The 16,102-nt window shown below is 31.9% G+C and overlaps 1 protein-coding gene across 1 annotated transcript in view; it reads left to right on the top strand.

Moving 5' to 3' along the window:
• The first annotated feature begins 562 nt into the window (after positions 1-562).
• The window catches only part of LOC134683337 (nuclear pore complex protein Nup160-like), a 252,121-nt gene continuing 236,581 nt past the window's right edge, over positions 563-16,102 (top strand). Inside the window, exon 1 of the mRNA XM_063542579.1 lies at positions 563-694. Coding sequence (XP_063398649.1) covers positions 604-694 — 91 coding nt within the window. The 5' untranslated portion in view covers positions 563-603. The remainder of the gene's footprint in view (positions 695-16,102) is intronic.

Here is a 16,102-nt window from a genome sequence, read left to right as displayed (position 1 = left end):
ATAATCATTGTAATCATTGTAATCAAATGTACATTTAAATTATCTTGATTATTCTGCTTGTAATGGGCGTCTTTAATTGACAATAAAATATTGAACTTGAACTATATCAGCTTACAAAATCAGTTTTTTTTTTTTAATTTAGCTTTAGCGGTTCCAAAGATATTACTTATAATACACTCATTTTTCACTTTCGCGTTTTCCATTTCCGCGTTTTAGACCTTCCCCCTGAATACGGATGATAACAGAAGGGTCTCACTAATAAGCGACAACAAGCGTCAAAAAACGAAAAGAAGCGTCAACAAGCGACAAGAAGCGACATTAGTATATTGGTAGATGAAGAAATTAAACATTTGTGAAGAAGAAAAAGTTTGAGCTTCTTTTTTTTATTTCTAAATATGAAGAATATGTATAAGATAATTTATGTATCTGTTTTCATCAAAGTCAAAGTATGAATAAACGAATGGAGATATATACAGTCAGAGACATATATACACATATATGTCTCTGATACAGTCTAGTCTACTTCTAGTCGCTTCTTGTCGCTTGTTGACGCTTTTTGTCGCTAAAATTCTTGTTGTCGCTAATTAGTGAGACCGTAAAAGAATGGCGGAAAGCATGAGTGGATGTACATACCGGGAAATTTCAATTTCCTCTAGTGTGGGAACAAGATGGAAAGAAATAAACGTCAACACAGGTATCTGACTATCATTAGTTGACGTATTGCAAACGGGGTTGTCTTTTACTCCAGTTGCCATTTCATGCATTTAGACCGGCTTCTTTTTATATCATGATCACTTGGCATAGATCTTGCATCTATTTTCGCTTTACTTCTTCTACCGGTTAGTGACCATTGTTATCATGTTGACTATTCTGATCATTTCTTTTGAGAAATCCGATGGTTTTATTTGCCTTGGCACAAAAGTTTCCGATATGTTTATCCCATTTGAGGTCTGATGTTATAGTTCGTCCTAAGTATTTTGCAGATGTTAAGTGCTCCAAAGTGTGGTTATGTAAACGGTAGTCCTTTATAAATTATATGAGTTCTGTTCTTTGAGAAGGGGGTAGGAGGTGTCCTGATCCCAAAATCACGGACTAAATAACACCTGATCCCGAAATAACTGAGGTCCTGAAATTCGAAAAAAAGAAATTCTAGATCCCAAAAGAGATAATTCCGAAATCACGAGCTTAAAAACACGGGTACCACGATTTCCCGAGAACTACGAGAACAACATAATATCCTGAAAACAAGATTATATATTCCGAGAACAAAATTTTTAATTGTGTTATAGGTTTTTTTATTGTGTTTTTACTACTTTTTACAATAATAAAGAATACTAATATGCTAATAAGAGATAATACTCGTTTTTATTCAATAAAAATGCAATTTCAGGTCAAAAATTCGATTGCTATGTCTTGTATACAAAATCCTTGTTGAACACAATATGGCGGACATTCGGTAGACAACTTAAGAAAATCAAAGTATTAGAAGATCTTAGAAGAACTGACAGAAAAGAAAAGTATCAAATGTACTGAAAGAATATATTTTATTAAAAAAAAAAATGTTAAACATTCATATAAAACTGATTGTTGTTAATTAATTATATGTCTCTATTGTTAATAAATTTTATTTATATCGTTATTGTTATTGTTAATAAAATGAAATAAATTATGATTCGTCAAAGTTTTTACTAAAATAACATGTTTTCAAAATCTTAGTAATTATATTGTTTTCTTATGATATAATTAAATGCTGTAATTACTGTACAATTTTCTCCAAATATCTCCTTTTAAGCTAAAGCTTGGTGTTGTTTCTTTTTCTGAAGATTGCGTGTACTTTTATTAATTATGAACGCCATAAACCTTAATCATTGTATGCTGTTACACTTATTTAAGCAAAAAAACACATATAACACCATAAAAAATTTTGTTCTCGGGATATATAATCTTGTTTTCGGGATATTATGTTGTTCTCGTAGTTCTCGGGAAATCGTGGTACCGTAAAAACACCAGATCCCGGAGTCCCATTAAAGGTCCTATACCCCTCTTATTTGTTACTGATATTACATGTACCTGACATTTATTTGGATGTAATTTTTTCACCCATTTTTCTTCCCAGACAGCCAATTGCAACTAGTCTGAATCTTCCAGGAGGGTATTATCATCTGATGTTACTGTGATGTTTCCAAGGGTGTCATCTGCAAATAGCCTCACAGTTGATTTTATATTTTCTGGCATGTCTTTTATATAGAAGAGGAAGAGGCTGGGTCCTAGTACAGATCCTTGTGGTACATGTACCCCACACTCTACTTCAATGGAGTCAGATGTTCCTCTTCTATTAGAACTTGTTGGGTTCTCTAAAATAGGAAGCTTTTAATCCAGTGGTTTGTTTTTCCTCTTATTCCATAGTGTTAAAGTTTGTGCGTTAGTAGACTGTGGCAGACCTTGTCAAATGCCTTTTGAAAAGTCCATGATTAGGCAGTCTGTTTGTTGGCCACTATAAAGGTTTTTGGTGATGTTGTCGATGAATTCTATCAGCTGAGTTTCACATGATATTTTCTTCCGAAATCCATGTAGAAGGTCATACAGGATGTTGTATTATCGGCATGGTACATGATATGGCTGGTTACTATGTGCTCCATTTATATCTTGCAACATTTACAGGTTAATGATATCAGTTTGTAGTTGATTGGTTGAAACTTTTTCCCTTTTTTGAAAACTGGACAAACGTTTGCTGTTTTCCATAATGATGGTACCATTCCTGTGTCCAGTGATACAATGTATTGTTTGCCTTAAATTAGTGGAGAATAAAGGCTTTTTCTCCTGGAGAAGAATCCAAATTTGAAAAAAAAATGGCTCAAAATTATTCCTTAAAAGACCATTTTTTTTCCAAACAGTGATGTTTTAGTAGAAATTGTGCATGAATACAAACTGTAAAACACTCATTTAAACATTTTTCATGCCTAAAATGACTATATATTTGCAGATTTGAGGGTATATTTATGTATCATCACTGACAAAATGAGGTCTTATTTTAATGCAGGGTTTGACTGGTGAAAATGGCTCTGTAAATTGAAGTTTCAGTCAAGTTCATGGTTAATTTTAAATTTCACAATTTGATGAAAATGGTGCATATTTTCCCAATAAAAAAGGGTAGAGGTAGTTTTGAAAAAAGCCAACAATATCACTGGTGTCATATGATATCTGAAGGACGGTCAAGGACCTGCAGCTTTATTGGGGTTTAAACCATTTAGTAGTTTCTTAATTCCTTCTTGTGTGATTGGGTATTGGCCAGACATGTTGCATCTTCCCTTAAATTCTGTGTTACTGAGGTCATTATTACTTGAAAATGCTTTCTGGAACTGTGCATTTTTAAATATGTTGGCTTTGATTTTGTCAGTTGAGTTGTCATGTAGAAGGTCTGCTGATTTAAGCGGAAGTATGCTACCCCTATCTGACTGTTTATGCTTAATGTACGCCCAGAATCTTCATGCAATTGGTGTCTGTCCAACTCACTACTTGGTGTAACGATGTCATCTATATTATACCTCCAATAGGCCTTTCTAATTTCTTTTTGGGTTTTGCTCTTTAGATCTTTGTATGAAGCAGGGTCCTTTTATCACCTGATTTTTTTATACGAGCAGTCATATATTGGTGTCATCGTCTTCGTTGTTGTCGTCTTCCGAAGACACATTGGTTTTCGCACTAAAACTTTAGTTTAAGTACAAAATGTAGATAGAAATCTATGAAATTTAAACACAGAGTTTATGACCACAAAAGGAATGTTGGGATTGATTTAGGTAGTTTCGATCCCAACAGTTTAGGAATATGGGGCCAAAAAACTGCCCAAATAAGCATTTTTCTTGGTTTTCGCACAATAACTTAAGTATAAGAAAATAGAAATCTATGAAATTTAAACACAAGGTTTATGAACACAAAAGGAAGGTTGAGATTGATTTTGGGAGTTTTGGTCCCAACAGTTTAGGAATTAGGGGCCCAAATAAGCATTTTTCTTGGTTTTCGCACTATAACTTTAGTATTTTGGTGAAATTTGACAAAATCAGCTTGCTTAATATGGGGCCAGTTTTGAAGTTGGTGCAAATCGTTGTCCAAAATTAAACTTTGTTGATATCGACAAAAATTGAATCCTTGGGTTCTTTGATCATGTTGATATGCTGAATCTAAACATGTATTTAGATTTTTGATTATAGACCCAGTTTTCAAATTGGTCCAAAATTAAACTTTTGTTTGATTTCCACAAAGATTAAATATATGGGGTTCTTTGATATATGGACCATAATTTGGTATTCGGCCTTTGGTTTCTTTTTGTATCCTTTTTTATAAGTTCTAAAATTTTAACTTTTATTTTGTGGGTTGTGTTTGTGTTAGAATAGTATGAATGGAACAATTGAGTTTTTCGAGAAAAAATTAATACATTTTGATTCACCGTTTACGTGACATGAAACCAAACAGGAAACCAATCTTTATTTTCTTTATTTTGCACAATATAATTCAAAAGGCATAAATAAACACCATTACTAGTGTTACTTGCTTCATGTTAATATTTAAAATCTATTTTCAATGTTATATTAAAGTTTTTTTTAAACCTGACAGGAAACCATAAGAAACCGAAAGCATTTTTTTAGTTTTATTTTATTGCAAAATCTGCTTAAAATAATCTGAACAGTATACTTTTTCTTAAAATCCATCTTAAATGTAACAGTATTATAAAACTCCTAAATATGTGCTTGTTTTGAAAACAATTAGTACAATTTATTCAGAATTTTCCATATGTTCTCCATTGATACAGGATACCACAATCGTTGTATCTTGATGTTTAAGCAAAAAAAATGTATTTATATTTGGTTTTGATATTCCAGTTATATACAATTTATTCCAAATCATTGGCAATGTAACATTCTTTAAATCCAGTAAAGAAAAAAACTTTTAACTTGGAATTAAAATCTTTAAAATAGGCACAATGTGATACTTGTGACCTGTACACCATCTACATGGTTTCCACATTTTAACCTACTTTAGTGGGCTAAAATCAATAAAGTACTTCCTTTCAAGTCATGCATGGTAAAAGTTTACTTCTCCTTTGACAAGTTTATTGCGTTTCTGATAAGTGTTTGCAGAACATGAATAAAAAATATTAATTAAAAACTGTGACAGGATTCCAACTTTGTACATTCTAAGTGTAACGGTATATTAACATGTATTTGTTATTAAATTATATTTATTCACCTAAAATATCCAGTAATATTTACTGCTGAAGTTAAATCAATCCAACGAGCATTGGTACAATGATAAGAGACGTAATTTCGATTGATTTTTTCAAGGACTCTTCATGTCATTATCGGGAAACGAAGTGTGTTCTAACGTCTGTCAAATATGAAATCGATTTTGTCAAGTCATTGGGCAATTATTTTCACACAGGATCGTATGTAACATTATGCACATAGGAAAAATAACAGACCACCGGCGCAATCTCTTTGACAATTGTATTTTCCTCTTTTAAACAAGACGAAACAAGTCTACAGATTATGTTTGCTAACATCCCGTTGGAAACAAAAACAATGTTTAGACCTAGTATTTCGTACATCCGGCCGTAATGGCGTTATCACATGTTAGTCACGTGTTTCACGTATGACCGGAAATGGTTAGAACTTAAGGACAAAAACAATTTTAATAAATAACTGGACTTCTGTTTCGTGTGAAATGTAACGCATAACGACAACATAATTTTCTTACTTAATTATTACGAAGATCAAAACAAGAATGTAAATCATCTCCGATTTACCTGTTTGAACATCTCGCGAGAGTTCATATTTGCATATTGTTTTTAAGAATTCTATTACAACAAAGCAGATTACATCATCTAAAAATTGCGTTACAAAATCGGACACAAAAATCACACCACTGTTCTTACATCTGCTACATAAATACTTATAGTTCTCGGCATTTTTTTCTCACTATTCTTATTGGTCGATGTTCTTTGTTATTTGAAAGCAAAAGTTACGAATTTGCCGGTGCAATTATCTATAAATCAGTCAGCGTTATGCTCTTCGGAAGCAATAAGTAACGCGAGAAACGAAACAAAAATACGGTTGTAGAATCTTTGAAATTCGTATATTTTAATTTTTTTTCTAGGGAAGAGTAGCATACACTTGTATGTTGATAAAAATAATGGCATCTTTAGATGTAGTTGCAACTTTTCTTACAGTAATTCACATTTTATCACTTTTCTATAGTTATAGGAAACGGAGCCCAATAGCAAATTATGGTCCATATGCTGAATCTAACCATGTACATGTATTTAGATTTTTAATATTTGGGCCCGGTTATCAAATTTTTAAGTTTTAGTTCATTCTGTGTCAAAAACCAATGTTGTTGTCAACTATTTAATCCCAATCCAAATTCAGAGCTGTGTAAAAGAGGGACGAAAGATACCTAAGGGACAGTCAAACTCGTAAATCTAAAACAAACTGACAACGCCATTGCTAAAAATGAAAAAGGCAAACAGAAAAACAATAATACACATGACACAACATAGAATAAACAACACGAACCCCACCAAAAACTAGGGGTGATCTCAGGTGCTCCGGAAGGGTAAGCAGATCCTGCTCTACATGCGGCACCCGTCGTGTTGCTTATGTGATTACAAATCCGGTAAATAGTCTAATTCGGTAGGTCAAATTCATGAAAGGGAAGGGGATTGTAGTTACGACGTAAGGATAAAGCTTGAATATTGTGTCCATACTTGCCCCCAACTGTTCAGGGTTTGAACTCTGCGACTAGTACTAGGCTAGCATTGACGATGTCATAAATACAATATGTACTATATAATTTATGCTACATGTAAATGGATTATTATTATTATGGTACATGTATCATTAACAGATTAGGGGACTCTGATCCTGGACCCTTCTTACTGTTTTGTCAGTTTCCCGCATCCTGCTTACACTATATGTACATAAAGCAATCCTCATTTTTTTGTAATTTCCTGTGTCCAGCTAGACTTCATTTCCTGTTTTCATGGCACAATAATTTGAGTTTTATGTGTCACGCTTACAAAAAATCACAATCCTGTGTCACGCTTAGAGCCTTTAGGCTAATTGTAAAATGGCTGTATTTCCAAATTTTACTCTTGAGTACAGACAAAACTATGCAACCACAAAAGCTTTACAGTTAATACATTAATGCTAGCAAGACAAATCTTTGTTTGGCTTGCTTGCTTTGCTTGTATCAATGTTTGCTCAAGCATGGCAATTAAGATAGGCAGGGCTTTAGCTTGTATACATCATACTTAAATTTTATTGGACGGTTATGTTTGAAGTTAAGGACACTAAATTTTAAAACATGACAGGATGACAAATATAAAGCGCAATCATAGAAATGGAAACCAAAAAAATGTATTTGTTTTTTCTCGAAGATATGCATTTTCATCATCCAACTGAAAAGACTGTCGTCAAGTACTTTTAGAAAAGCAAAATAACTATTCCAACACACCTACTCTGATTTAGTGATTCATTACATAGGTATTTCATTTGACCTATATATTTCATCTTTTAGTACTGTGATTTGTTTATGTTACAAATGTATAAAGTCAACCTGTAGCTTTGCTATATAAAAATGATAGAATCAAGCGAGATGATGTATCAAATGTTCTTCCTTTGTGCGTTTTTTAGACAAATTTATCACCAACTTAGTTTAATTTTGGACCCTTTGGACTTTAATGTAGACTAATTTTAAAACAGGACCAAAAATTAAGAATCTACATACACAGTTAGATTTGGCATATCAAAGAACCCCAATTATTCAATTTTTGATGAAATCAAACAAAGTTTAATTTTGGACCCCGATTTAGACCAACTTGAAAACTGGGCCAATAAAAAATCTAAGTACATGTTTCGATTCAGCATATCAAAGAACCCCAAAGATTCAATTTTTGTTAAAATCAATCAAACTTAGTTTAATTTTGGACCCTTTGGACTTTAATGTAGACCAATTTTAAAACGGGACCAAAAATTAAGAATCTACATACACAGTTAGATTCGGCATATCAAAAAAACCCCAATTATTCAATTTTTGATGAAATCAAACAAAGTTTAATTTTGGACTCTTTGGGCCCTTTTTTCCTAAACTGTTTGGACCAAAACTCCCCAAATCAATACCAACCTTCCTTTTATGATCATAAACCTTGTGTTTAAATTTCATAGATTTCTATTTACTTATACTAAAGTTATGCTGCGAAAACCAAGAAAAATGCTTATTTGGGTCCCTTTTTGGCCCCTAATTCTTAAAATGTTGGGACCTAAACTCTCAAAATCAATACCAAAATTCCTTTTGTGGTCATAAACATTGTGTTTAAATTTCATTGATTTCTATTTACTTTAACTAAAGTTATTGTGCGAAAACCAAGAATAATGCTTATTTGGGCCCTTTTTTGGCCCCCAATTCCTAAACTGTTGGAACCAAAACTCCCAAAATCAATCCCAACCTTTCTTTTGTGGTCATAAACCTTGTGTCATAATTTCATAGATTTCTATTAACTTAAACATGTTAAACTAAAGTTATAGTGCGAAAACCAAAAAAATGCATATTTGGGCCCTTTTTGGCCCCTAATTCCTAAAATAATGGGACCAAAACTCCCAAAATCAATCCCAACCTTCCCTTTGTGGTCATAAACCTTGTGTTAAAATTTCATAGATTTCTATTCACTTTTACTAAAGTTAGAGTGCGAAAACTAAAAGTATTAGGACAACGACGACGCAGACGATGACGCCAATGTGATAGCAATATACGACGAAATTTTTTTCAAATTTTGCGGTCGTATAAAAACGAACATAAGCTTTCACGAGTGAATTTAATACTATTGCATGCAAGTAGTATTTTAGCGTACGAAATGGAAAATAGAAAGCATCTCACTGATACTCAGGAAAATCTAATAGTTGAATTCGAATGTCAAACGGCCTACAATTAAATGTTTTGACTCCAGATGACAATTTTTGAGAACGCAAACCGATAGTGTGCTTTTGAAATGTAATCTATAATGTGAATGAATCAAGACGTCTACATGGTCTAGGATAGTTGACATAGTTGGTCAACACAATGAATACAATTTTCAAAACTGTACAAAAGTACAAATATGAAGATGCTATAAGGTTAAACTATTGAAACAAACAAACAAAATAAATTTGAATTGAAACTTTATAATAAAGTAACGTTCCTGTTAGTTATTTTTTTCAAATCCTTTGAATATATATAATATCAATAAACACAAACGTCAAATATTTACGGATGGACATTTTATTTATTGAATAAATCTGTTTTTAAATTCAAACATTCCACTATGTGAATATATTACTATGCAAAATATAAGCAAAGGCTTCTAAATCCGATACTAACACAGTATAAAATAATCAACATTATGGTCGTAATTAAATTTTGTTGTGATAATTATAAATTATTTTAACGGTTGTTGTGAGCTGCAAGGATTTAAAATCATGCTTTATGAATTGAAAACACACAAGTATTTTACTCACGATCGTTTAAAATTTGAATATTTAATAAATTTATCTTGCTTTTCATTTTATGGATATATTATAATACAAAAAAAAAAAATACTCATACAACCCAAATAACAAAATGGTATGAAAAATATAAGGATTATTGTTTATTAACATTATTTATGTAGGATGCAAGAATTTATTAAGATTTATTTTTTATGTTTCCTGTACAAATGAGTATTTGAAAATACCAAAGCAGAGTATCTTGTCATATAAAATACTTATTTCTTAATTGCTACTCGGAAAACATTCTGATTTCAATCATTGTTAGTTTCTTCAGAAACATACAGTATATATTTGATCTTTGATTCGAATTGAATTAAATGAATTTAATAAGAATATTATCTTCTGTTTTCCTATCTAATATTAATATTTTAACCAGAATATTCTCTCTCGTAAGTCTATGATGAAATACACTGTATCCCGTGGTTCAATCTTCAAACATAATTAGTTTACATGTTATCGTTATAATTGACCTACATACACACAGTGTACAGTGGTCGTTTTAATACAAATATAATTGCATGGTCAAGGAACATCAAGGGACCATATCAAAGACTTGATAACGACCTCTTAACACCTGTATAAATGACCAAAAACTTTCGAGACGTTCCGAGAAATTTATTCTCACTTCTGGCTGAGAGATATCGAGTGGCCCATAGACACATCCAAAACTCGCCAATATAAAAATGCCAATTGGTACAAAAGTACCTGTCTGCTTGTACTATAGCCAGCTAGCCTGTGGGTTGTCTGGAATTTAAAGTGCTAGTTCACCAAGACAAATCCCCACAGTAATTAAGACACCTGTCTCTTCCATTCGGAGTACCAGTTTTAAAGTCTTTGATTTGACATTACATGCCTTATACATGTATAAAATGCTTAAAATTTGGTAAAAACAGTAAAAGTATTCCCAATCAAATTTTTATAAAAACAGTAACAAGAGTGCACACACTGAAATGTCTCGCCTTCTTTATTGATCATTGATATTATGTTGATAGTCCTAAACATAAAGCCACACTTAAAAATATTTTGGTTTTCCTAAACCCTACCCAAAGGTTGAGACAGTGGGTAGTATCGCGTAGTTAGGCATTTTCTTTTTTTTTTCCAAATCAGAGGTTTATTAGTCTACATGCCTATTTGATTAAAAAAGAAATTCTTCAAATCAAACCTTAAAGGCCATGTGAGCTTTTCTTATCACTTGGCGTCCGTCGTCGTCGTCGTTGTTAACAATTTTTCAAACATCTTCTCCTCTGAAACTACTGAATGGATTTGAATGAAACTTAGCAAGATTGTTCCTTAGTATATTCTGCACAAAGTGTGTGCTTCGATTTTTGATCCGTCAAAAAACATGGCCGCCATTACTTAAAATAGAACATAGGGGTCAAATGCAGTTTTTGGCTTATATCTCAAAAACGAAAGCATTTAGAGCAAATCTGACATGGGGTAAAAATGTTCATTAGGTCAAGATCTATCAGCCCTGAAATTTTCAGATGAATCAAACAAACCATTGTTGGGTTGCTGCCACTTAATTCAATTGGTAATTTTAAGGAAATTTTACAGTTTTTATACAACCGCAAATTTTGAAAAATTTTTCGTCGTATATTGCTATCACGTTGGCGTCGTCGTTGTCGTCGTCGTCGTCGTCGTCGTCCGAATACTTTTAGTTTTCACACTCTAACTTTAGTAAAAGTGAATAGACATCTATGAAATTTTAACACAAGGTTTATGACCATAAAAGGAAGGCTGGTATTGATTTTGGGAGTTTTGGTCCCAACATTTTAGGAATAAGGGGCCAAAAAGGGCCCAAATAAGCATTTTCTTGGTTTTCGCACTATAACTTTAGTTTAAGTTAATAGAAATCTATGAAATTTTGACACAAGGTTTATGACCACAGAAGAAAGGTTGGGATTGATTTTGGGAGTTTTGGTTTCAACAGTTTAGGAATTAGGGGCCAAATAAGGGCCCAAATAAGCATTATTCTTGGTTTTCGCACAATAACTTTAGTTAAAGTAAATAGAAATCAATGAAATTTAAACACAATGTTTATGACCACAAAAGGAAGGTTGGCATTGATTTTGGGAGTTTCGGTCCCAACAGTTTAGGAATTGGGGGCCAAAAAGGGACCCAAATAAGCATTTTTCTTGGTTTTCGCACCATAGCGTTAGTATAAGTAAATAGAAATCTATGAAATTTAAACACAAGGTTTATGACTATAAAAGGAAGGTTGGTATTGATTTTGGGAGTTTTGGTCCCAACAGTTAAGGAAAAAGGGGCCCAAAGGGTCCAAAATTAAACTTTGTTTGATTTCATCAAAATTGAATAATTGGGGTTCTTTAATATGCCGAAATTAACTGTGTATGTAGATTCTTAATTTTTGGTCCCGTTTTCAAATTGGTCTACATTAAGGTCCAAAGGGTCCAAAATTAAATTTAGTTCAAAAATTGAAACCTTGGGGTTCTTTGATATGCTGAATCTAAAAATGTACTTAGATTTTTGATTATCATGATTATTGGCCCAGTTTTCAAGTTGGCCTAAATTGAGGTCCAAAATTAAACATTGTTTGATTTCATCAAAAAAGGTTCTTTGATATGCCAAATCTAACTGTGTATGTAGATTCTTAATTTTTGGTCCAGTTTTAAAATTGGTCTAAATTAAAGTGCAAAGGGTCCAAAATTAAACTAAGTTTGATTTTAACAGAAATTAAATTCTTGGGCCTCTTTGATATGCTGAATCTAAACATGTACTTAGATTTTTTATTATGGGCCCAGTTTTCAAGTTGGTCCAAATCAGGATCTAAAATTATTATATTAAGTATTGTGCAATAGCAAGTCTTTTCAATTGCACAGTATTGTGCAATGGCAAGAAATATCTAATTTCACAATATTGTGAAATAGCAAATTTTTTTTTAATTAAGAGTTATCTTTCTTTGTCCAGTATAGTAAGCAAGAAATATCTGCAAGAATTTGTATACGACCGCAAATTTTGAAAAAATTTTCGTCGTATATTGCTATCATGTTGTCGTCGTCATCGTCGTCGTCGTCCGAATACTTTTAGTTTTCGCACTCTAACTTTAGTAAAAGTGAATAGAAATCTATGAAATTTTAACACAAGGTTTATGACCATAAAAGGAAGGCTGGTATTGATTTTGGGAGTTTTGGTCCCAACATTTTAGGAATTAGGGGCCAAAAAGGGCCCAAATAAGCATTTTCTTGGTTTTCGCACTATTACTTTAGTTTAAGTTAATAGAAATCTATGAAATTTTGACACAAGGTTTTTGACCACAAAAGAAAGGTTGGGATTGATTTTGGGAGTTTTGGTTTCAACAGTTTAGGAATTAGGGGCCAAAAAAGGGCCCAAATAAGCATTATTCTTGGTTTTCGCACAATAACTTTAGTTTAAGTAAATAGAAATCAATGAAATTTAAACACAATGTTTATGACCACAAAAGGAAGGTTGGCATTGATTTTGGGAGTTTCGGTCCCAACAGTTTAGGAATTGGGGGCCAAAAAGGGACCCAAATAAGCATTTTTCTTGGTTTTCGCACCATAGCGTTAGTATAAGTAAATAGAAATCTATGAAATTTAAACACAAGGTTTATGACTATAAAAGGAAGGTTGGTATTGATTTTGGGAGTTTTGGTCCCAACAGTTAAGGAAAAAGGGGCCCAAAGGGTCCAAAATTAAACTTTGTTTGATTTCATCAAAATTGAATAATTGGGGTTCTTTAATATGCCAAAATTAACTGTGTATGTAGATTCTTAATTTTTGGTCCCGTTTTCAAATTGGTCTACATTAAGGTCCAAAGGGTCCAAAATTAAACTTAGTTTGATTTTAACAAAAATTGAAACCTTGGGGTTCTTTGATATGCTGAATCTAAAAATGTACTTAGATTTTTGATTATTGGCCCAGTTTTCAAGTTGGCCCAAATCGAGGTCCAAAATTAAACATTGTTTGATTTCATCAAAAATTGAATAATTGCCAAATTGGGGTTCTTTGATATGCCAAATCTAACTGTGTATGTAGATTCTTAATTTTTGGTCCAGTTTTAAAATTGGTCTAAATTAGAGTGCAAAGGGTCCAAAATTAAACTAAGTTTGATTTTAACAAAAATTAAATTCTTGGGCCTCTTTGATATGCTGAATCTAAACATGTACTTATATTTGTGATTATGGGCCCAGTTTTCAAGTTGGTCCAAATCAGGATCTAAAGTTATTATATTAAGTATTGTGCAATAGCAAGTCTTTTCAATTGCACAGTATTGTGCAATGGCAAGAAATATCTAATTTCACAATATTGTGAAATAGCAAATTTTTTTTTAATTAAGAGTTATCTTTCTTTGTCCAGTATAGTAAGCAAGAAATATCTGCAAGATTTTTTTTTAATTGGAGTTATCTTTCTTTGTCCAGAATCAACTTAAATCTTTGTTATATACAATATACAATGTATATTCACTTTTTACTACCAACTTATAAATTTAAATAATCTTTACCATTCAGTGATAACAAGCAGTTTTTTTTACATCTTAATATTTTATGATGTATTTAAATGAGTAGTAATTGTTGCAAACTCCATTAGAATATTTTAATTGAAATTAGTTTTGGAATAAGGGAAAGGGGGATGTGATTAAAAAATTGGGTTCAATTTTTCTCATTTGAAATTTCATAAATAAAAAGAAAATTTCTTCAAACATTTTTTTGAGAGGATTAATATTCAACAGCATAGTGAATTGCTCTAAGAGAAAACAAAAATTTTAAGTTCATTTGAATACATTCATTCTGTGTCAGAAACCTATGCTGTGTCAACTATTTAATCACAATCCAAATTTAGAGCGAAATCCAGCTTGAATGTTGTGTCCATACTTGCCCCAACCCTTCAGGGTTCAACCTCTGCGGTCGTATAAAGCTACGCCCTGCGGAGCTTCTGGTTTTTAATTGGAGTTATCTTTCTTTGTCCAGAATCAACTTAAATCTTTGTTATATACAATATACAATGTATATTCACTTTTTACTACCAACTGATAAATTTAAATAATCTTTACCATTCAGTGATACTAACAAGCAGTTTTTTTACATCTTAATATTTTATGATGTATTTAAATGAGTAGTAATTGTTGCAAATTCCATTAGAATATTTTAATTGAAATTAGTTTTGGAATAAGGGAAAGGGGGATGTGATTAAAAAATTGGGTTCAATTTTTCTCATTTGAAATTTCATAAATAAAAAGAAAATTTCTTCAAACATTTTTTTGAGAGGATTAATATTCAACAGCATAGTGAATTGCTCTAAGAGAAAACAAAAATTTTAAGTTCATTTGAATACATTCATTCTGTGTCAGAAACCTATGCTGTGTCAACTTTTTAATCACAATCCAAATTTAGAGCGGAATCCAGCTTGAATGTTGTGTCCATACTTGCCCCAACCGTTCAGGGTTCAACCTCTGCGGTCGTATAAAGCTACGCCCTGCGGAGCATCTGGTTGTTTATTATCTTGAATATTATTATAGATAAAGATAAACTGTAAACAGCAAAAATGATCAGCAAAGTAAGATCTACAAATAAGTTGATATGACCAAAATTGTCAATTAACCCCTTAAGGGGTTATTGTCCTTTAATGACAATTTTTCACAATTTGTTCATCATATTTGCTAACTTTAAAAAATCTTCTCCTCGTAAACTACTCAACCAAATGCAACCAAACTTCAACTGAATGATAAGTAGGGTGTATAAAATAAAGTATGTGCTTTATTTTTTATTTTGTCAAAAAACATGGCCGTCATGGATAAAAATAGAACACAGGGTAAAATGCAGTTTTTGGCTTATATCTCAAATACTCCAGCATTTAAATTAGAGCAAATAAAACAAGATGTTAAAGTATTTATTAGGTCAAGGTCTACCTGTCCTGATTACAGATACAGATAAACTGTTTATAGCAAAAATGTTAAACAAAGTAAGATCTACAAATAAGTCTTTTTTATCAATAGGAGTTATTGCCCTTTAACTTAGACTTTTTTCACAATTTGTTCATCATGTTGACTTTCTTTAAAAAATCTTCTCCTTTGAAACTGCTCTATCAATTTCAGCCAAACTTAGGCTAAATTAGTTTCAGAGTATCTAGTATAAATTTTATAGTTCATTTCCTTGTATGTCAAGAAACATAGCTCCTATGGCTAAAATAGAACCTAGGAGAAATTTTTTTTTTTTGCTTTTGAAGAAAATAGGACGATTCAAAGAACATTCAAATAAATTGAAAAGCCAAAATTATCATTGATGAGAGATTTAACCAAAAAAATTCAGGTGAGTGATTCAGGCTCTTGAGAGCCTCTTGTTTATTATGGCCTATTATATATACATGTAATACATTCATATCAGTATATTATAAGAAATGTAAGATACTGACCTTATTTGATGTCCACCAACATGACCAAATAAGAATGAAAATTATATAAAGAAACAACACAGATCCAATCAGTTCAAAATATAAGTAAAATCTGACCTAACAAAATAATTTCCTGCCTATAATTAATGAACATATGAC

The sequence above is a fragment of the Mytilus trossulus genome, chromosome 9 (genome assembly GCF_036588685.1).
Source record: "Mytilus trossulus isolate FHL-02 chromosome 9, PNRI_Mtr1.1.1.hap1, whole genome shotgun sequence".
NCBI lineage: Eukaryota > Metazoa > Mollusca > Bivalvia > Mytilida > Mytilidae > Mytilus > Mytilus trossulus.
The sequence above is the reverse complement of the archived record's forward strand: the minus strand, read 5'-3'. Positions and strand labels throughout refer to the sequence as shown.